The sequence below is a fragment of the Sorex fumeus genome, unplaced genomic scaffold (assembly GCF_029834395.1).
Source record: "Sorex fumeus unplaced genomic scaffold, SorFum_2.1 ptg000047l, whole genome shotgun sequence".
Taxonomy (NCBI): domain Eukaryota; kingdom Metazoa; phylum Chordata; class Mammalia; order Eulipotyphla; family Soricidae; genus Sorex; species Sorex fumeus.
In genome coordinates, this window is record NW_026606104.1 from 47,981,632 (window position 1) to 48,005,104 (window position 23,473).

Sequence of the window (23,473 nt, forward strand, 5' to 3'; positions counted from 1 at the left end):
GGAATTTTCTAGTAACATAGGTCTGAAGTAGCAGTGGAAAAGGGGGGGCGTTACGCGTGGTCATTTTTCTTTCATACTACATCCCCAAGTTTTTCAGTGAAGGCTGGAATAAGGAAGAAAGCCAAGTGAGGTAGGTGTCTGAGCCATTCATTAAACAGAAAATACCTGAAGATGTCCTTTTTATTCAGGAAAGGGGAGATTTAAGACACAAATTTCTACTCTTAAAATATTCACAACAACTTTCAGATGCACATTGTCCTATGTAGACCATTCTTCGTTTCTTCAGTTAAGTCGAATTTACATGTTTCTCTCCCAATATGTTTTGCTTGTTAGTGTATTTCTTGAGCTGTTTTCATATTATTTTCCTTTCTGTGAAATGGTTTTTTGTTTTTTAAAACTTGGGACCACCAAGTTGTAAAGATGTATGTTTTTACCTGACAGTTTTACCACAGGTAGACTGTCTTGTTAAGTCAAGAAGAGTGAATCTCAATACCTTGTATTTGTTTTTAAAATTAAATTAATCCTGCATAAAAGTTGCTTTTTTTTTTTTTTTTTTTTTTTTGCTTAGGAGTTAGTCTTTGACCACTAGTTTGATACCATCTCTATACTGAGTGACCAGTTTCACCAGCAGGCCTGTTACACTCCGTGACTAACTGTGTAAGTGCTTATAATGGAATAAATTGCTTTTCTACGTAACCCCATGCTGATGGGTTTCATTTAGTATATAAACATCCATCAAACATCTGATTCTGGTTCCAAGAAAAGTTGTGTAAATGACATTTGTTTCCCATGGTCTTTTGACTATCAAAAGCAGAATTAAACATAATAGACTCAGTGCTGTATAAAAGAGCTTTACTCCTTCCTAGGGAAAGTGAGAGACATAAAACATTGAATCAGAGGCACATAGATGAATCTTGGATAAAATACTATCTTTAGAAGTGAGTTTCTAGAGGTCTGTATGACTGAAGAATGTCAAAGGCAGTGTGGCAGAAAATTTAAGGCAAAATTTAATTTGGGAAAGATGTTTGAAACTTCTCTCAGAGAGGTTGAATTTTCCCCAGTCTGTTGTTCACTGGGGCTTATCATAAGACTCTTGAAAGCAAGCTCTTATCACCAAGTGAAAAACCAGATAAAATTCTGATTTTCCAATCATTTGATTTGACTGAGTAGATCTTTTCTAACCCCAGATCTTGTTTTGGGGCCATATCTGATGATGCTCAGAGGTTATTTCTGGATTTGCACTCAGGAATTACTCCTGGCAGTGCTTAAGTAACTATGTGGGATGCTGGAATTGAACCCAGGTTGGCCACACACAAGGTAAATGCCCACCCCGCTATGCTATAGCTCTGGCCCAACCTTTAGGTTTAAATCTAGATTGGTTTCTTTCCAACACAGCAATCTCTTAGAGAATAGTGAAAATTACCATGACATAAGAGTATAACACATGAGACCATTTAGACATAAAAATATGCTGTAAGAGGATTCATTTAAATTTAACCCATGGCACAAAAGAATTGAAGTTGTTAGTCTAGAACTCTGCCCTTTTTTGACCTCCCCCCCCTCCCCGTGCTAAAAAAATTTATTATTTCTTCTTTGGTTTGGGTCCATAGCAGGTAAAATACATTCTTTGCTGTAAGATGTGTCCATACATTCATCCTTTGTCGTATTAAGAGGTTTGCTGTAGGATGGGCTACTCATTTCTGTCTGCTTTGCGATCATTACCAGCAGCTACAAAATAGAATCTAGCCAAGAGCTGGTGTTCTCTTCTCCAGCCAGCCCTAACATCTTTTTAAACCAGTCAGCGTTATTTGTAACTTTCCCAGGGTGAATTGCTTGCCAAAACCCCAGCACTCCTTTCTGTTAGGATAAAAGTACATAGAGATCCTTTGCAAAGAAGGCTTTGTTGTTTCTGGGTTGCGACTTTTCAATTTGTTTCTAAACAGCCCCTGTAAGATTGAGAGAGAAAAGTAAGTTTGTACTTGTGCAACTTGACTAAAGTACATAAAGCTCAACTAGTAAATTTTGAAGTTGGTTTGAACAGGCTATGTTGGGAAAGAAATGTGAGAGTAGTCAGGAATGGCTTCCCCAAGCATTAAGTATAGTTAGTTAGGCCTGGATAAAACATAGATAAAAGGGCCGGAGTAATAGTATAGCGGGTAGGATGTTTGCCTTGCACACAGCCGATCCAGGTTCAATCCCCAGCATCCCACCTGGTCCCCTGAGCACCACTTGGAGTAATTTCCTGAATGCAGAGCCAGGCGTAACCCCTGAGCATCATTGGGTATGACAGCAAAAAGGGGGGGAATATATATATATATGTGTGTGTGTATATATATATTATACGTATACACACATATATGGAAAGTTAGGGAAAAAACATCGGTTGTAATAGTTATTTGTGAATCTGTAAAATTAACAAAATTAATGAAAATTTATGAGCATTTATCCATTGCTTGACAAAGAAATCCCCGGCTTCCTATGCTCAAACCCCAAGACCTCACACAAGCAAGACATGTTCTACTGCGTCCCCAGCTCTACACACCCCTTTTTCAGCCTTAATTTCATTATCTGAGAGGATCTAGAAATCAGAAGTATGTGAATATACTGATGAATAGAGTTCAAGGGCAGATACGTTGCTTATTTCATGTATTTCCATCCCTCAGATTATAAACACTGGGTTGGTAGTTTGTTGGTTTTTTTTTTTTTTTTTTGTTGGGGTTTATTTTGGAGGGGGGTATCACTGTTAATCACTGTTACCCTGTTGGTCATTGATTGCCTCAAGCAGGCCCCATTAACGTCTCCTTCGTTCTAGCCCTGAGATTTTTAAAAAGTGCCACAGAAAGACCCTTTCAGGGTCAGGAGAATGAGACCCATCATTGTTACTGGTTTTTGGCATATTGAATACACCACGGGGAGTTTACCAGTTTCCCTCCCGTGTGGGCAGGATACTTTTGGTACCCTGCCAGGTTCACCAGAGTTAAGACCTAGATAATAAGATGTCGCACAGCCGCAGATGTGGCCGCGCACTTTCCGGAGCAGGGTTTTATAGTCTCTGGGTCTTGGCCAATGATGGGATTACACAGCATCGAAGGCAATTGGTGGGTGTAATGCCAGGAAGGTGGGGGATCTGGGTAGAGGAGGCCCCAGTTTCCATCCGAGCAGGCTTGGAGATCTATGCCCCGGGTCCCGCACACCTGGGTGTTGGTGGGTTTGGGGGTTTTTTGTTGTTGTTGTTGCTGTTTTTTTTTTTTTTTTTTTTTTTTGCTTGTTACAAGTTAATTTGTCTTTGGTCACCTTTGTTAACAGTTTAAATTAGATAGCATGACTGCTATTCTAGGCAAATGTGTATGAATAGTGGGTGGAGTAGAGTGAGAAAAGTTTAGAATGCACATTGCTACAAAATTCCTGGTGGTGATTAGGACTATTTTACAGTCCTGTTAGAAATGGAAACAGTCCAAATGAATTCTGAATAGTTGAAGCAGTCAGTTTTGAGGTATGTCTGTTTCATCCCTAAATGACTTGTCATTAGATGCAAGTGTTTTGTCTCTGGGTTTTGAGCCACCCCTGGCAGTGTTTGGGGAGCCATGTGGTTCTGGGGACTAATGGCTAGGCCACCCACATGCAAAGCATATGTTCTAGCCCTTTGAACGTTCTCAGCCGTATCACTTTTTTTTTTTTTTAAGATATTAGTATTGTTAGGGCAGCAGTAGTTGTTAACACAAAAAAACACTTGTACCCACAAGGATCACCTTGAGATTGTGACTCAGCTTCACTTGTCTGAGAAGTGGAAGCATTAGCTTGTTCAGGGCTCTTGGGTAGCATAGCCCTTTAAAAGAGAAAAAAGAGCAGTTTTCATCCGTTTAAGAGTGAGCATACTTAAAAATTGTCAAGAATATTGTGAGTGATATTTCCCCTCAGCGACATCTACTGTCCTCCCACCATCCCCTCACCCAGAGTGGAGGTTTAGGGAGTAGCGAAAACTGACTTATAAGTTGAGAGCTCTTCCGCAAGGCTGATCCTTAGTTGCTCCATTTCTTTGTTCTTCTGTTGCTGGAGTTGCACCCCACTTCTTAACTGCCTTTGTCGTTCTTCCATTTCCTCCAGCTGTTCCTGTGCAACATGATCGAGAATGTTTTTTGTTTGTTTTTTGTTTGGGGGCCACACCTACTTCTGCACTCAAGGATCAAATCGGGGTTGGTTGTATGCAAGGCAAACATCCTCATTAATAAAACGTTACTTTTCTAAGGGGCCAAACAGTTAGAACAGAAAGTAAGGTTCCTGCCTTGCACGTGCCCTGTCTGGGCTCAATCCCCAGCATCCAGTATGGTGTTAATTCTCTATATCATTTATTCCCTAGACAAAGATCCATTTCACCTGGATTTTTTTTGTTTACTTTGTTCTTGGGTTTTGGGTCATACCAGCGATGCTCAGGGGTTACTCCTGGCAATGCTTGGGGGACCAGAAAGGGGTGACAGGGATCGAATCTGGGTCAAGGAAGTACAAGGCTTGTGCCTTACCTGCTGTACTCTCTCCAGCCCCTTCTCATTTCACTTAAAATCATGTAGGGGCACGTTCTGTAAATTGTCTCTGCTTGGAATCAGTGTCCAAGAAATTAGGCTTCGGTCACTGTTAGAAAATGAATTTTGATTTAGTTGCTGACTGATGTAAATCCTTAGGAAGCAGGAGGGAGTTGGAAGGCATATGTTGAAGGGGCAGTAATTTTCACCTTTTTTTTTTCCCCTTGTTGGGTCACACCTGGCGATGCACAGGAGTTACTCCTGGTAGTGCTCAGGGGACCATATGGGATGCTGGGAATCGAACCCGGGTGGGTCGCGTGCAAGGCAAACGCCCTACCCGCTGTGCTATTGCTCCAGCCCCCCACCTTTTATTTTGAAGAATAGGATAAAACCATCTGGTTTGGGTATGTGCTATTATTAGAAGTTTCTAAGTAATTTGTTCTCTGAGTCATCCTTGCTATGCCTGTGGCCCATTAGTCTGCAATGTTTGATGTGCTGACTGAATCTGTTTGCATCAGCATTGTCTAAAGGCCCCCTTTTTAATAAAGTGCTTGGGTATACTTTGGTACTTGAGAGTAGGCCATCTGAAGGAAGCAGCTGTAATCCTCTGCCCGTTTCCCAAGCCTTTCTGACACATCTGTTACTTGGTTTAGGAGGTATGTGCTAAGGTCAGTAAAGCCAGAGCAATAGGACAGCAGGTAGACTTTTTGCGTTGCATGTAGCCGACTCAGGTAGGTTTGATCTCCAGCATCCCACATGGTTTCCCGGCCTACTAGGAGTGTAAGCCCTGAGCACTACTGGGCGTGCGCCCCCACCCCCAGCAAAAATAAAAGTACATGCTTAAGGAAGGCAGTGCCCCATCAGTGATGAGTTTTGACAAAGATTGTCACAGAATGTATGAGATTACTTCAACAAAGACTAACTTGAAGGTTCTTTCCTCTTTCTTACTCCTTCATAGCAACATAAAGACTTCTTGATTCTCATTTGGGGCCACACCCAGCAGTCCTCTAAGCTTACTACTTATGAAGCTCAGGAGACCATGTTCGGTGCTGAGGACCACAGCTTGGTCAGTCTAATGCAAAGCACGTGCATTACCTGCTTTCCCTCTCCAGCCAAGACTGACCACTTTGGGGAGGCCTCCCCAGTGACGCCTATAAAGGATTTGGTGCAAGGGGTACTCGGGATGATGTCCAGTAGGATGAGTCGGAGGGCATTTAGTACCAGGGATCCAACTCTGCTCCTTAGGACGTGTGAATTGTGCGCTTCAGCCCTTTGAGCTGTTTCCCAGGCCCTGCTTTCCGGTTCGGATATGCCTCTCTTCTAGTTTGGCTCCCACTCCTATCTAAAACCTCCCATTTTTTTCTAACCTGCTCTGTCCAGTGTGGAAGGCACTGCTCATATGCTGTATGAGACTGGAAATAACTAACCCCAAATTGAGATGTGTTGTAAGTTTAAGATACATGGCAGAGGGGCCAGAGAGTACAGCAGACAGGGCACTGCCTTGCATGCATGCAGCCAGCCTGGGTTCAGTCCTCAGTCTCATAAAGTCCCCTGAGCACCACTTAGTGTGTCCCCAAAAAATACCTATTTTTTTATTCAGATGTTTATGTATATGTGTATAAAAGATCAAAGCCAAGCCTGTCATATACATATGTATGTATATGTCCCTAAAAATACATATTCTTTTACACATACATGCATATGTGTATACACACACACACACACTCACGTACTGAGTAGGTGGGACTGGAAGAGAGTACAGTGGGTAGTTTCTCCTAACCAAGTATAGTCCCCAGCACTACATATGGTACCCCCCCGCCCCCAAAACAAAAGAAAAAATACAAAGTATTAGATTTTGGCACACACCAAAAAAGCCTGATACCTCAAATTTTGATGTTGATCACATTAATGTTTCTGTTGCTTTCTGGGTCACCCAGCGATGCTCAGGGATTACTCGTGGCAGTGCTCAGGGGACCATATGGGGTGCCGGGGCTTGAACCTAAGTCTTGAACTCAGCGATGCTCAGGGATTATTCCTGGCTCTGCACTCAGGAATTATTACATGTAGCAGTGCTCAGGGGACCATAGGGTGTGCCGTGGCTTGAGCCCAGGTCTTGAACCCAGCGATGCTCACGGATTACTCCTGACTCTGCACTCAGGAATTATCACGCATGGCAGTGCTCAGGGGACCATGTGGGGTGCCGGGGCTTGAACCCAGGTGTACCATGCGCAGGGCAAATGTCCCCATCCCCTGTACTCAAGCTCTGGCCCTTTTTTTTTTTTCCCCTTTTGGGTCACACCCGGCAATGCACAGAGGTTACTCCTGGCCCATGCACTCCGGAATTACCCCTGGTGGCGCTTGGGGGACCACATGGGATGCTGGGAATCGAACCTGGGTCAGCTGTATGCAAGGCTAATGCCTTACCTGCTGTGCTATCGCTCTAGCCCCCTGCCCTGTTTTTAAAGCCTGAGTTAGGAATGTGACTCTGGTAGAAGGATATGCCTTGTGTCTGTTGAGACCCTGAGTAAAAGTGGAAAATATATATTAACTTTACCTGTAACATTTGTGTTCTTGGATCTGGAGCAATGTGCAGCAGGTAGAGCAATTTGCCTTGCATGCATCTGGCCCTTGTTTGATCCCCAGCATCTTGTGTGGTTCCCTGAGCACAGAGCTAGGAGTAAGCCCAATACTATCATTTTTGGTTTTGTTTTTATGAGGGGTTCTTGGGGGGAGGGGCCATGCCCAGTTGTTCTCAGGGTTTGCAAGTGCTATATAGATGCTGGGAATCAAACTCCAGTCAGCTGTATGCAAGGCAAGCACCCTACTGCGATTCTGTCTCTGGTAACCATCACTTTGGCCTTTGTTTTTTTGGGTCATCCAATTTAGCTACTAGAAATTGTCTGGGGAGTGAAGGTGCCACAACTGTGCACTTGCACTCAGGGGCTACTCCTGGCTAGGTCATCAGCAAACTGCTGTGCCAGGGATCAAACCTTGGGAATTTCTAGCCTTTTCACCTAACTCCTAGGTTAACCGGTTCTTTTTTGTGGCCACATCCAGCCTCACTCAGGGTTCACTCCTGGCTCTGTACTCATCGAATTACTTCTGGTAGGTCTGGGGAAACATGGGATGCTAGGGGTTGACACAGTTAGGCTGCATGCAAGGCAAACATCCAACCCACTCAACTGTCTCAGGCACCTAGGTTGAGCAATTTGATCCTTCCATCAAATCTTAGTTGCATTTGTACATAAATCTGTACAAATGACATGATTTAGATCTTATCTCTCTTCCCATTTTTGTGGGGCTGGGGGGGATTATTCGTTATGTTTTTTTCTGGCTGAGCACCACCAGGGGTTAATTCCTGAGTGCAGAGCCAGGCATAACCCCTGTGCGTCGCCCCCCCCCCCCCCAAAAAAAAAAAGAAATCTTAGCTTCCTCTGACTTCACCTCGGCCCTATGCAATCAGTCCCTGGTTTATTCTGCACTCATTTCTTCTTGCAGTCTTCTCTTTGTTCTCCTTACAAATGGCTGCTCTTTTCTGAGAGGGAGAACACTCCCGGTGGTGCTTTGGGGACCATAGAATCCAGGACTCCCGCATTGCTTAAGCCCTTTGAGCTGTCTCCTCAGCCTCCCTGTAACAGCTTCTTAATTAGTCTTCCTAATTAGTCTCTGGTCTTACTGCTACCAGCACTTTTTCTAAAAATAGATAATCATGTTCCTTTAAGTGACTATAATGATGTAACTACTGAATGAAGTCCAAGCTCTCTCCCATGTTTAGATTTCAAAGTCCATTGTTTTCTGCCCCAACCTACAGTTGAGCGTCCAATTCAGCTTGACTTTATTTTCATCTTTCACTGCAGCTATATTTTTGAGTAACTATATTTTTGGCTTTTGGACCATACCCTATTTAGTTCGGAAGGCGGGGGGAAGACTATATAGTGTTGGGGGTTGAACTTGAACCTCTAGCATACAAAGCACACGATACTGAGATTATAGCTTGGTGGAAGAGTGCATAGTTCACATATGCAAGGCCCTGGGTCCAGTCCTTGACATTTCGCATGGCTTACACTGTATTTCTGCTATAAGACACTAGTCTAGATCTCCCTATGCCAATTCGATCTTCCATGGTTATGACTGAATCGTCTAAAAACAACCTTACCCATAACTTTGGGGGGTTTATTTGGGGGCTATAGCAGCAATACAGTGCTCAGGACTTACTCTTGGTTCTGTACTCAAGCATCACTCTTGGTGGTGCTCCAGGGGCCATATGTAGTGCCAGATACTGAACCCAGATTGGCCACATGTAAGACAAGTGTCTTAACCACCTGTGGTGTCTCTTGCCCCATCCTACCTTTTGCCTACACCTCTCAGTCATGTTACTTCTCGGGGACACAATATTAATGTGATAGAGTGGTAGTTATAGTAGAGCCAGGGAAATAGCACAAAGAACTGAGCGTGTGCTTTTTGTTTTTGAGGGGGGCAGTTGGGTTCAGTGGTACTCAGGAGTGACCCCTGCCAGTGCTCAGTGGAGCATATATGGTTCCGGGGACTCAAACTAAGGTCAGCCACATGCAAGACAAGTGCTCTAACAGACTTTGCATGCAGTAGACCCAGGTTCCCCAAGCACAACCAAAAGCATCCGCTGAATATTAAGCATGAAGTAGTTTTTGATCAGCACTGGTGTGGTCTAAAAGAACCCTCCCAAAAATAGTATTATTGGGGGGGGGGGGTTGGAGGGCGGCGGGTATGTCTTAGTGGTAGAGTGGGTGCCTTGCGTGAGGCCCTGGGTTTGACCACCATTGCCACACAAATGTATAAGTGCCTTTTTACTAAATTGAGAACCAGTGAAAAATGTGGGCCAGGAATATGGTACAACTGGTTCTATGTTTAGGAGCACTTGAAATGAAACCACTGAGCCCATGTGGAGCTCTCAAAGCCCCGGAGCACTTGCAGGTGACTCTGCTGGTCCCTGGTACCACAGGGAGGGGTCCAAGCAGCACAAGATCCTTGGGACCTCGTATTCATCCATCTGGCCCACTTTACTAAATATTTGCCAGGAGTGGCACCCAGACTTCTTGAGCACCACTTGGGAGCCCCACCACTACCACAGGAAGTAATGTGGGAGCAGGGAGCTATCACAGAGGACTGGAGCACATGCTTGGCATGTGGGAGGAATCCCAGGTTCGATTCCCTAGCTCACATGGTCATCTGAAAGCTAAGGTTGCCTTGCATGCAGCCAACCACACCCAGCAGTGCTCAGTACTTATTCCCTGGCACTGCACTGAGATTACTTGTAGCAGTTCTAGGGAGACTTTGTAGGGTGTCAGAAATTGAACTCGTGTTGGTTGCATGCAAGACAAGTTCCCTGCTGCTGTACTCTCTAGCCCCCTGACTGGTTCCACCCCTGGCACAGCACATGGTCCCCCAAGCCCAGATAGCAGTGATGCAGAAAACAACCTGGAGTCAACCCTGAGCACAGCCAGGTATAGCTAGCGATCTCTTTTAAAAAAAAGAAAAAAAGAACGTGGGGCTGGAGCAATAGCACAGCCAGTAGGGCGTTTGCCTTGCATGCAGCAGACCCAGGTTCGATTCCCAACATCCCATATTGTCCCCTGAGCACTGCCAGGAGTAATTCCTGAGTGCAGAGCCAGGAGTAATCCGTGTGCGTTGCCAGGTGTGACCCAAAAAGCAAAAAAAAAAAAAAAAAAAAGACAAAACAAATTACTGGGATAGTATAGGTATGGGGCTGAAGCGATAGCACAGCAGGTAGGGCGTTGGCCTTGCGCACGGCTGATCTCACCGACCCAGGTTCAATTCCTCCACCCCTCTTGGAGAGCCTGGCAAGCTACTCGTGACGTATTCAATATGCCAAACACATTGAATGGAGACATTACTGGGCCTGCTCAAGCAAATCTATGAACAACAGGAGGACAGTGACAGTGTAGGTATGCATAATTTTTACGACATTTTTATCATCATAACCCCCTCCCACTATTTGGTTCGTCTTTGGGCAACACCCAGCAATGCTCTGGGGTTACTCCTGGCTCTGCACACAAGAATTACTCCTGGCAGTGCTCTGGGGACCATACAGGATGTGGGGAACTGAACCTGTGTTGGCCACACAAAATGCAAGTGCCCTACTCACTGTACTATTGTTCCAACACCCTCCATCCCCCTCCTCACCCCCTCCCCCCACACACACACACAGTTTTCATAATACAAGCTGCAGGTACCATGGAAGGAAGTGACTATAGCCAGTTTGGCAGAGGGATATGTTTTAAGGATGTAAGGTTTCAGTTGACTTCAAAGAAAGCTCAAACAACTGGAGTGCATGATTTGCGTTCAGGAGGCCAGGTTCCATTTCTGCCACTACATGATACCCTGAGTACCCCCAATGGATCCTTCACCCCCAGCATCACCAAGTGTAATCTCAAAACCCAATAAAAAGCAAGATAACTGTCTTTGGACTTGCTAGAGGTCTAGAACACATGCCTGGAGGTACAGAGGCAGTGTTTCATTTTTTGTTTTTGTTTGCGGGGGAAGGGCACACATTAAGAAGTGCCTAGGGGCTATTCCAGGCTCTGCTCAGGGTTCACTCCTGGTGGTACTCAGGGCACCATACGTGGTGTTGGCCAGCAGGGTTGGCCACATGCAAAGTGAGCACCTTAACTCCTATGCTACCTAGCTTCTAGAGGCTCTGAGTTTGATTCCCCAGCACTGAGAGAGACCCCAAGAAATAAATGCCCTAAATGTGCTAGGGATTTTGCTCCATAGCAGAGCACATAACTCACTTTGTTCAGTCCCCAGCAACAATTAAGTCAGGACTTAAATGATGTATGCTCTGAGCCTGAGTGGCAAATATATGTAAAATAATATGCCAGTGCTAACTAACTCACAGTCAGATATATGAATATGAAATGGGATGCTGGCATTGAACCCATGTTGGCCGCATGCAAGGCAAGTACCATACCTGCTGTACTATAGCTCTGGCCCTTAATGCTCCCTCTGAACCAAGTGTTGCTTGGTTTTGAAACATTTGACTTTTGGCCTACACCTAGCTTAATTCTGGCTCTGTTCAGGGATCACTTCTGGTGTGGCCCTGGGGAAAGGGCCACATGGAATGATAGGGATCAAACCCAGGTCAACCACATGCAAGTCAAGCATCATACCCACTGTACTAACTCCAACTTCATGTTACCCGGAATTGGAAAATCATGGAAATAGCCCCAAGATGTTTGGGGTTGGTCAGACCAGGTTTCCAGTTATTCCAACTCAATTTCTTTACCTATATAATACTTGGGACTAATGAGAGGATCAAATGAGATCACATGTAAAAGTGCTCTGTACTAAGTAAATAGGTAACTTAATCCTGATTTTCGGGAGCCACACTACAGCTGAGCCACACACACAGTCATTCCTCCTACAACTAGCATGTATCCTTCATTCAGAGAACCTTTGACTTGGTCATCTTGTCCTCCTGCAGCCTACCGGAGCAGTCAGTCTCCCGCCCTGTGGACAGACCTACCCTGTACTGCTGCACCTCCTCGTCTCGCTTTTGTCTCACAAGTGTGATCTGGTCCTCCAGGTTTCGGTTTTGCAGGTGGAGCTGCTGGGCCTCTGCTTGCAGGGGTCTCAGAGCCTCCTTCATCTCCTGGATCTCTGCCTGGGTTTTCTGGAGAGCTTCGGCAGCAGCTTCCTTCCGCTCAAGGAGCCGCAGCAGCTGAGGCTCATACTCCTCCTCCAGGCCCTGGCGGCTCTCTGCCATGAGGTTCTCAAACTGTGCAGAGATCCGCCGGCTCTCCTGGAGAAAGTGCCCGTCCCTCTGGCTTGGCGGTGCCTCTAGTTGTTGTTGTAACAGCTCCTTCTGCTTCAGATAGGCCTCCTTGAGATGGGCCAGCTCTTCCGAGAGCTGCGCTGCCCGCGTAGTCAGCACTTCCTGGAATTCAGCAAAGTGGGCCACGTCTTGCCGGCGGCACTCCAGCTGGTACTGGTAGGCCACACATTCCTTTGTCACCTTGAATAGCTTCTGCTTGACCAGCCGGATCTCCTCCCTTATCCCGTCTCTCTCCAGCTCTGCTTGGGCATGCAGCTTGTAGGCCGCCTGGATGTCTTGATGGACTTGCTGCACCTCCTGGAGGGCTGGTTCCCGGAGCAACACTAGCTCATGAACAAGCTGATCCCTTTCCTCTTCCAGCTGGGACACGGCTTGGATACACTGCTGGAAACGGCCTTCCAGCAATTCCAGATCCTCCACACTCAGGCTCTCCTCAGTGGAGGGGCTTGACTCAACTCGGGGGCTTTCCTCAGGGCTCAGTTTCTCCTCACTTGTGCCTGTCTCTCCATCAGTGATCTCTGGGCTTGTCTTTTCTGATTTCATGGGATCTTTTATAGACTGTGTCTCCTCTGGCTTCAGAGCTTCCTCCACAGCAGACACTATCTCCTTGGGCTTCACAGTCTCCTCCAGAGAGTGTATCTCCTCTGGAGTCACAATCTCCTTCACAGACAGTATCTCCCTGGGCTCCTCCAGAGACTGTATCTCCTCTGGAATCATGATCTCCTCCACAGATAGTATCTCCTTGGGCTTCACAGTCTCCTCCAGAGACTGTATCTTCTCTAGAGTCACAATCTCCTCCACAGACAATATCTTCTTGGGTTTCACAGTCTCTTCCAGAGATTGTATCACCTCTGGAGTCACAGTCTCCACCACTGACAGTGTCTCCCCTGGCTTCACAACTTCCTCCACAGACAGTGTCTGCTCTGGCATCATAGTCTCCTTGACAGACTGTGTTTCCTCTGACGTCACGGTCTCCTCCACAGACAGTGTCTCTTCTGGCGTCACAGTCTCCTTTATAGACTGTGTCTCTTCAGGCTTCACAGCTTCCTCCCCATACTGTGTCTTTAGTTTCACATTCTTCTCCACAGACTCTGTGTCCTTTGGGGTCGTAGTCTCCACAGACTGTCTCTCAGGCTTCACACCATCCTCCACAGACAGTGTATCCTCTTGTTTCACAGTCTCTTCAATACACAGGGCCTCATCTGGCTGTCTGGTCTCCTCAATATACAGTGGCTCCACGGGTCTCTTGGTCTCTTCCACATGTAGTATCTCATCAAAATCACCTGATCCCCCCAGGTAGAAAATGTCCTCTAAGTTCAAATTCCCCTCCAAAGGGAAAGTAACTTCTGGATACAAGGTCCTTTCCTCATTCAGGGATTCAGAGTTCTCCTCATGAGGAGAACTGGCCTCAGCTCTTGTTCCCCTGCAAGAGAAATTACTGAAGTGAGAGGGTATCCACAGCCAAGGATGATTTTTTTCCTAGAGCCACAGACCTACATAATGCCAGCTTCTAACATCTTGGTATCTCTGTGCTCTCTTCTCTCCATCAGTCTATTCCCACACCAGCCTATAGCTTAGATCCCCTGACAACATCCCATGCCAGTGCCTAGTCTGGTTTCCATATCTACAAGGTCAGGAAGCTCATACCTGAGCCATCACGATTCTATTGTCATTCTACTAGTATTCAGAAGCTGGAGAGATAATACAGGGATTAAGATGCTTGCCTTGCGTACAGCTGATCACAGTTAAATCTTTGGCATCATATATGAGCACTGCTAATTGTGATCCCAAAACAAAATTCTTTTGTTCAGGGACCAGAGAGAGTGCAGCAGGTAGGAAATGTGCCTTGCATGCAGCCAACCTGGGTTCAATCCTTGGCATCCCATATGGTCCCCTGAGTACCACCAGGAGTGAAACCTAGCGCCAAGTCAGGAATAAACCCTGAGCATTGCTGGGTGTGGCACAGAAAACAACGGCCAGAGTGATAGTAAATTGGGTTCGGTGCTTGCTGGCATTCCATATAGTCCCCCGAGTACTGCTGGGTGTCACCCAAAAACAAAACAAGTAAATTATGGAAGTGTGGTGCCACCAGCAGGTCAACCTCTGCCTGCGAGGCGACTGTATCAGGAGCCTGATAGTGCCTTCAGACTTCCTGATAGCCCAAAATTGCCACTGTGCCTTTGGCCAGACCCCAACAACTTGGGACCAAGTTTCCCAAGAAATTAAATGGCAAAAATGTATGTAGGAGCCATTCCCACAAACTACCTCTGGCTCAGCCATACAAGCTCACTCACTCACTGGTCTTATTTCAGAGACCTATAAATTAATAGAGATCAAAAGCCACAGTTAATTTCGGACCCACTCATGGCTGAACATACCTGGGTAAATCAGAGGAGGGCGGGTCAGCCTGGAGGCCACCCAAGCAGAGCCCCTGGCAGCCGCTTGCTTCCATAATCCAAGATCACCACCATACCCCTGGCCTGACTCCACCGTCTCAGGACAGACCTCACCAAGATATAATCTGCTGAAAATTCAGGTATGCGGGTTTTGTGACAAATTGCTAGACTTTCCCAGTGTAGGGATGGGCGACCTTCCCACACCTCCCTGTACTTTTCAGAAACCTCGGCAGTCACATGCACAGCTCAGAGCTGCCACCCACAGCTGAGAGCTGCCACCCAATTAAAAAGCTACTTCAGCACTTCAGCTTTACCATCCTAATAAAAATACAGAATGCCCTAAACAAACACCATGACCTCTTAGCACCTGTATTGCAAACCATAGTGCACAAAAGGAAAAAGAGCAAGAAGGAAAGTGCCCCCCATGGAGGTGGGGGGTGGGGTGTTGGGGGAAATTGGAGGGACACAGACATTGCTGGCGGGAAATGTACACTGGTGGAGAGATTGGTGCTGGATCATTGTAAGACTGAAACCCAGTTGTGAACAGCTTTGTAATGGTCTATCACGGATATTCCTGTCCTGTCCTCCTTTGTTCATCGATTTGCACCAGTAACATCTCCATTGTGAGACTTGTTACAGTTTTTGGCATCTCGAATACGTCACGGGTAGCTTGCCAGGCTTTGCCGTGCGGGCAGAATATTCTCTGTAGCTTGCCGGGCTCTCCAAGAGGGGCGGAGGAATTGAACCCAGGTCGGCTGTGTTCAAGGCAAACGCCCTACCCACTATACTATGGCTCTGGCCCACATGGATTTTTTTTTCTTTCTGGATCACACCCGGCGATGCACAGGGGTTACTCCTGGCTCTGCACTCAGGAATGACTCCTGGCAGTGCTCAGGGGATCATATGGGATGCTGGGAATCGAACCTGGGTCGGCTGCGTCCAAGGCAAACGCCCTACCCGCTGTGCTATCTCTCCAGCCCCCAAAAGAATTTTTTTAAAGTAATGTGGAGTTCATGCCCAATTCAATCAGCTTAATGGTTGAATAAATATCAGTACTGCTACATTTTTTAAAAAAAGCAAACAAAAATGTTTTAAAAGGGGATCAGAGAGACTGACATCCCACATCACTGCCATGTAAACAGTGGCCCTGGAGTGCACCAAGTTCCATAATATTGACAGCCCAGTAGGAGCACACGAAATTAGAGCATAGAAGCCAACTAAGCTCAGTCGAATGACACAGAAGGCTCAACTAGCAACAAACAGCTCAGTAAATCCTGATAAGATGACTTTAATAACACCATTGTCAGATATAACAATTTTCACGAATTTTCCTGAACTTTTGGTCGTTTCATTTTTCATTTTGTAGTAACAAGCAACAAGCCATTTTGTGCCTGCTAAGGGGGAGGCCTGAGGGGTGGATGGGAAATTGGGGACAATGATGGAGGGAAGGTCATGCTGGTGGTGGGATCGGTGTTGGAACAGTGAATGCCCAAATCAACTGTATTATGAACAACTTTGTAAATCCTGGTGTTTAAGCAAAATTAAAAAGGGTTGTGGGAGGGGCTGGAGCAATAGCACAGCGGGTAGGGCGTTTGCCTTGCACACGGCAAACCTGAGTTCGATCCCAGCATCCCATATGGTCCCCTGAGCACCGCCAGGAGTAATTCCTGAGTGCAGAGCCAGGAGTAACCCCTGTGCATTGCCGGGTGTGACCCCAAAAAAAAAAGAGTTGTGGGAGGATACCATTGATTATTGTTCAGGGTTAAGGCTCTTACTTGCATGCAGCCAATCCTGGTTCAAGCCTCAGCCCTACATCTGGTCCCCCAAGCACTGCAAATTGGGGGGAAAAAAAAGAAGGAAGGGAAAGAGAAAGAAGGAAAAGAGAAAGAAAAAGGAAAGAGAAAGAAAATTTCAGGGGTGAATTGAGTAATTTTTTTTTTCTGGAAAGGGAACAGTAGGACAGGTAAGTTTGTCCTCTATCAAGCATGTCAAAGGCTTCTGAATTCAGGGACCAGAGGGATAGTAGAGCATTTGCTTTGCATGCAGCAGATCTGGGTTTGATCCCTGGCATCCCTTATGCCCTCCCACCGGGCACTGCCAGAAGTAATTCCTGAGTGCAGAGCCAGGAGTAATCCCTGAGCATCACTTGGTATGACCCCAAAAAGCAAAACAAAAAAGTCTTCTGAAGTCATGTTTTGCTTTGGGGCCATACCCTGCAATGCTCCGGACTTACTCTTTTTTTTTTTTTTTTGCCTTTTGGCTCACACCTGGCGATGCACAGGGGTGCTCAGGGGACCATAGGGGATGCTGGGAATCGAACCCAGATCGGCCACTTGCGAATCACTCTAGCCCTTCAGGGCTTACTCTTGATTCTGCGCCCAGGGATCATGCCTGGTGGGCTCAGGGAACTGTACTGGTGCCAGGGATTGCCAAACCAAGTTTGCCGCAAGCAAGGCAAACACCCTACCTGCTGTCACTGTGACCCCTGTTTCTTTTTTTAAACCTGGTTTTTGGGTCATAACCAAGCAGTGCCCAGGGATAATTCTCAGCTCAATGCTTGGGGTTACTCCCCACAACGCCGAGGATCAAACCAGGACCTCAAACATGTAAGGCAAGTGCTCTACCACTGAACCACATCCCATGTCCTGACATTGTGATTTTTTTTTTCTTTTGGTTTTTGTGCCACCCCTGGCTGTGCTTAGGGTTTACTTCTGGCTCTGTGCTGCAAGTGTAAGGCAAGTACATTTACTGTCTCTTCAGTCACCTAGACTTTGTGATTTTTTCCTTTGGAGGGTGGGGAACATATTCTGCAGTGCTCAGGGATTACTTCTGGCTCTGTGTTCAGAATTACCCTGGGCGTGCTCATGGGACCCAGGGGACTATATGAGGTGCTGGAGATCAAACCCAAGTTGGCCACATGCAAAGGAAATGCCCTACCCGCTGTACTATCTTTCCAGTACCCTCTAGATGTTATGATTCTTAAATCTGACACTACCTATTAATCAGTTCTGAATTTCCTTCTGCTTCTTAGGCCCTCCTTGGCTGTCTTTTGGAGTCATACCCAGCAGTGTTCAGGGCTTCCTCCTGGCTCTGCACTCAGGAATCACTCTGGTGGGGTTTGGGGGGGTGGGGGAGGGGCTGGATGTGGTGCTGGAGCTCAAACCTGATGGACCATGTACAAGACAAGTGCCCTACCAGACATAACATCTCTCCAGTCCCTTGACTGTCTGTCTTGAAAAAGGCCTACTTGTCTTCAGGTTCTTTTTAAAAGTGAAGCAAGATGGTTTTTATTAAATGAAACTTAGATGCAAGGATGAAAAGAAAAGGAATACATATTAAAAAGGAAATACAGAGAGCCAGAAAGAGAGTACAGCAGGTAGGGCGCTTGCCGTGCATGAGGCCAACCTGGGTTTGACTCCTAGCATCCCATATGGTCCTCCAAGCCCGTCAGGAGTGACTCCTGAGTGCAGCTGGGAGTAACCCCTGAACACTGCCAAGTACAGCCCAAAAGCTAAGAAAGAATGGAGAGGGGGTAGGGAGGGAGGAAGGGAGGAAGGAAGGAAGGAAGGAAGGAAGGAAGGAAGGAAGGAAGGAAGGAAGGACTTGAAGGAGCAAGGAAGCAAAGAGACAGATAAGCAAGGGAGAGATGTGCTCAAGAGAGAACACAGCCTGCAGAGCTATCCTGTCTCCAGATTTTTGGTTTTGCTTTTTTGGGCCACACCTGGTAATGCTCAGGGTGGGGTTACTCCTGGCTCTGCATTCCTGAATGCAGAGGGCTGGAGGGCTCAGGGGACCATATGGGATGCCAGAGATTGAACCTGGGTCAGCCACATGTAAGGCAAGCAAGTACCTTACCTGCTTGTAATATCACTCCAGCCCCTGTCTACAGATTTTAAGTTCTTTTTTTTCTTCACTCAGTTCCCGATAAAGATTGTTTTTATTCTAAGTAATTGTGTACTCCATCTTCCTGACACCAAGAATCCCTAGCTTCCCTAGCTTCGCTTCCCTTCCCTTCCCTATTGGCTTTCCAGAAACCATCATCATGTGTCTTCAGGCCAGGGAGACAGCTCAGGTGGGAGAGCACACACCTGATTTGTACAGGGCCCTGAGTTCCATCCCCAGCACTGCAGGCTGGAGCCCTGGTGGCTCTTAGCCACCAAACCTTTAGACCTGCGGTACCAGACCCAGCATCAATACATCTGACTTCTACTTAAAAGGGAAAAAGAGTGTCTTCACCTCATCCCAGAAATCACTGGCCTGCTTCAAACACACACCTGCAACAAAGTTAAAATCTTAAAGACAACCTCAGCCATCACCAAGTCCATTCACAGCATTTTACCTGAGAGGAAATATTTTTAGATATTTCACCTGAAAGTCAGTTGTCCCCAAATGATCCTCCCCAAGTTTGTTGCACCTGGAGGATTCCTGCTCAGCAAACCCATTTCCGTAGGCCACCTTAGGATTACTAAGCAAGAAGTCTACAGGCGATTCTCCCTCCCTGAGAAATGACCTTCCTAGGAATCTTTAGTCTCCATCATAGAGCCAGGGTCCAGATAATATAGTCTCATCTGCACCTTTTTTTCTTTCAGGGCACACACCATGGGGCTATTCTCCATGAGTGCACAGGGTATACCACAGAGTGCTGAGAATTGAATCTAGACCTCTTGGGTGTTTTTGTTGTTGTTTTCTTTTTGGGTCACACTCAGTGATGCTCAGGGGTTACTCCTGGCTCTGCACTCAGGAATTACTCCTCACAGGGCTCGGGAGACCATATGGGATGCCATGAATCGAACCCAGATCTGCCACGTGCAAGGCAAACACCCTCCCCGCTGTGCTATCACTCTGACCCTGGACCTCTTGTTAAGCAGTGTATGCACTCAGCTCTTGGAGTCCCCTCTCCAGCTCACACCCACACTTTTGTACTAACAGACCTTTTCTTCTCCCAACCCAGTCTTATTCTCTAGAGTGTGACAGATAGCCAGTGCAGAACATAGACTGAAGGCCGTTAGAGATGAGACCCCAGAGTCTGGAGTACATTGGATAGAGGGCTTGCCTTGCTCACAGCTGACCTGAATTTGATCCTGAGCATCCCACATAGTCACGTGAGCCCACCAGAGATAATTCCTGAGCACAGAGCCAGGAGTAAGCCCTGAGCACCACTGAGTATGGGCTTCAAAACCAAAAGATAAATTAAAAATCAAAACATAGAGATGAGGCTCCAGGGCCAGAGAGATAGTGCAGAGGTTAGGGCACTTGCCTAGCGTGGGGCAGCGGCTGCAACCCTGGTTTGAATTTCTGCACCGCATATGATCCCCCAGCACTGCTAGGTGCAGCCTCTGAGCACCATGGGGTGTGACCCAAACAAACCAACAACAAAGGATGAGGCCTGAGTGTTGCCTTTCAGCGCCATCTCACTTTACTTCCCATAGCCCACCTGATGCTTAAGCACTCAGAGCATGCGCTAGCCCTCCTACTCGCAGCCCACAATGTTCAAGACCCTGCTGGGGACAATTGAGCTCACTGTACACCGTCTGTAACCCCTGGGTAGGGAGAACTGGCACCCCACCCAGATGCTCTGGAGACTGGCTTACCCAGCAGACAGTCCCTTACATCTGGAGTGACAGCAAAGAATTCTAACGGTGTTTTTTCAATATTTTTAGTTCTTTTTTTTTTTATGGGTTTTTCATTTGTTGTGGCTGATTTGCTATTCGCTTTGCAGCCACATCCAACAGTGCTCAGAGTTTACTCCTAGTTCTGCTCTCCGGGACCATTCCTGACAGACTTGGGGGACCATATGGGGTGCCAGGGATTGAACTGGGTTGACCACATGCAAGGCAAGTGAGCTACCCATTGTACTATGGCTCCAGCCCCCTAAAAATGTTTTTAATAAAGCAGCATTGGTTTGCAGCACAGACTTTTTTTTTTTTTCAGCTTTATATCAGGACTGAGCCTTTCCCTTGAATACTCATTTCTGTTGTGCTTGAGTATCCCCTTCTCACCCATGAGGAAACCAAAGGGCAAGCACAGTTCCACTATGGCTCCTAAGCTCCAGCCTGACTTCTTGCTCCCCTGTCCTCCCTAGGCCAGGCTCGAGGTCTACCAGAGGTAGAACCTGGAGTGTATAATGGAGCTTGTCGCGCATGGCATCCCCCAAAATCTGTCTACCTAACAAATGTCTTCTTCCAGCCCAGCTCAGCTTCCGTCTCCTTGGTGAGCTGCTTCCCAGACAGCCCCCCACCTGGCACCCGCAGGGCACTTTGCATGCAGCTTTGTGACAAGTGTGCGTGTCTGTCCCCCTGCAGGACGAGGATGACTATTCTCCCTAGATCGCAGGGTGGGGCTCTCTGGAAGGCAGGCTAGAAAGGAGCTGAGATCCAAGGAGGAAGCTTGCCCAAGGTCGAGTGGCCAAGCTGGAAGTAGAACCCAGGCCTCCTGCCGTGTGACCACACACCATGCTGCCTCGTCACCCACCCTTCATGCCAGGCCTCTGCCAGGTTTTGCCTTTCCAAAGACCGGAGGGTCGAGGGAGCCCCTGACCTCAGGCAGCCTGCCTCTGCCACTCTGTCCCCAGCTCCCAGCTCTTTCCAGCGGCTGAAGTGTCCGTGACAATGTGCAGGCATGAGTTGTGTGTGTGTGTGTGAGTGTGCATGTGTCTCTCTGTGTGGGGGGTTGGGGGGAGGGTGGCATGGATGCATGGCTGAGTGAAAACATGCCCAGCATTGTGCTGTGACAGTGAACGGGGACTCACGGTGGGGCTATGAGCACCTCTCCCTGGGCACCGGGAAGGCTCAGGGCCAGTCTGCCCTGGGACCGACAGGAGGGCTCCCCAGTCCCCTCAAACCCTTCAGCCACAGGTCCCTTCCTCCTGAACCAAGATGGGGTGGCTATGTGTGGTTGGGGCGAGGGTCCCCTCTGGGACCCTGCCCTGGGAATGCAGTCTCTCTCCCTCGCCCCCCAAACCCAGGTCCAGACCGGAGACTGGACGGCCTCTGGTTTCAAGCTGGTCGCCGCCCCAGCCAGCTTCCACCAAATGCCTTGGGCCCCAGGATTCAGAGCTTAGCGACCGGGGTGGGGGTGGGGGGTCTCCCTGCCCAGTGGACTTTCCGGGCGCGGAAGGAAGAAACCCAGCGGACGCCGCCAGTCCGGCCGCGCCTGGCCGCGGCGGGCGGACAGAGGGGAAGATGATGCAGCCACTGACCAGCCGAGGTGGCCGGACCCAGGACTCCCGGTCTCCGCGGCCCGTGGCTCGCTCCCCCGGTGCCCCGGCCCGGCTAGACCACCGCCCCCGCCCCCACCCCGGCCCCCAGGGTAAAGGTGCTCGCGGGGGGAGGGGCGGGGAGAGCGCCCGGCACCCCCTCCCCAAGGGGGCGGGCCGCGTCCTACCTCGCGGCCCGGGCGGCGCCGTCCCCGCCGCGCCCGGGCTCCGGGCTGGCCATGGCTGCGCGACCCCGGCTCGGCCGCCGCGTTATTAATAGCCGGGCCCGCCGCACCGCCAGCTGCAGCCGACACCGGATCCGCGCGCCGGGCGCGCCCACTTGGCCCCGCGCCGCGCGGGGGAGGGGAGGGGCGGCGGCCCGTGCGGGACCCGCGGCGCGGGGGCGCCACCTTCCCGAACCTTCTCTCCCTCTCCACCGGCCCCGGCGGGGTGGGGGGGCCCGAGGGGCGCGGCGGCTCGCCGCGCCCCGCGGGCCCTGGGTGTCGGGGAGGGGCCGGGCGCCCTCGCCCCCCAGTGCGGGGGGAGGGTGGGGCGCCCGCCGCTGGCCACCCGCGCGGCCCCCAGCAGCCGCAGCTGTCGCGCAGGGCTTGGGGGGGAGGGTAACGGCCACGCCCCGGGTGCCAGGGGACACTCGGAGCCTGGGCGCCGCGAGGGCCAGCCGGTGCGGTGGGGGCGGCCCCTGGGGAACCCCGCTTTCCACCCCCTGCCCTGGCCCGTGCTGCGGTCCACACCTGGGTCTGGCCATGTCCCGAGCTCCGCCCTGCGGTGGGCTCAGGTCCTGGACCCTGGCCGCTGCTCTTGGCAACTCTTGGCCCCTCGCCCTTCGGGAGGTCTTTGATTCCATCACCCAGGAACACAGGACGTTTAATCACACCCCACACACACTCCGCAGCACGGACTGGGGGTGCCTTGTCCCCATGAAATCGGGAGGTCAGGGGGCCTCTACCAGCTGTATGGACACCAAGTAACTGTTCATGGGTGCGGCAGGTGGAGGGACTAACTGGGGGCAGGGGTGTCCCTCGTGACTCTGGGCAGTGGGATTTGGGTCTGGTGTGGGCATTGATGGTGTGGCTGGAATCCGAGCCGGCACTCGTGGCCTCTGGGACCAGTGGGCGAGGAGGGGCGCTTGCAGCTGGAGGGGCACGTCGCTGCCAGGACCTGAGTGGATGAGCTCATTTATCCGGGGCTGGTATTTCTTCCTGCCTGAGGCAGGGGGTGGGCGAGGAGCCCAGCAGCCAAATCCACCCTTGTAAGGGATGCAGGAGAAAAAGTCTGGTTTGCGAGACTGCTGGGGTTTTCTGACTTACCCCTGAAATATTCTGGGAGGAGGTTGGCAGAGCTTCAGCTGCTGGTCCTTTAACAGCTGCCGCAGTCAGGGGTGGGGGAAGCAGTCTGCCAGCTGCGATGGCCCAGGGTGCCAGGCAACAGGCAGGGAAGCTGCTGGTACTAAGGGCCATCACTCATCCTCAGCCCCCCAACCAGAGAGCTGGCCTGGGAGGTCCCCAAAACTAAA

At 49.0% G+C, this 23,473-nt stretch overlaps 1 protein-coding gene across 1 annotated transcript; it reads right to left on the reverse strand.

Moving 5' to 3' along the window:
* Window positions 1-131: 131 nt before the first annotated feature.
* SYNC (syncoilin, intermediate filament protein) lies at window positions 132-22,338 on the reverse strand. Its single transcript, XM_056123477.1, has 6 exons — window positions 22,128-22,338; window positions 13,491-13,771; window positions 12,040-12,929; window positions 3,986-4,110; window positions 3,750-3,826; window positions 132-1,946 (listed from the first exon to the last, which is right to left on the reverse strand). Exons 1-6 carry the CDS (start codon window positions 22,178-22,180, stop codon window positions 1,936-1,938), a joined length of 1,437 nt encoding a protein of 478 aa, XP_055979452.1. The 5' UTR covers window positions 22,181-22,338; the 3' UTR covers window positions 132-1,935.
* Window positions 22,339-23,473: the final 1,135 nt, after the last annotated feature.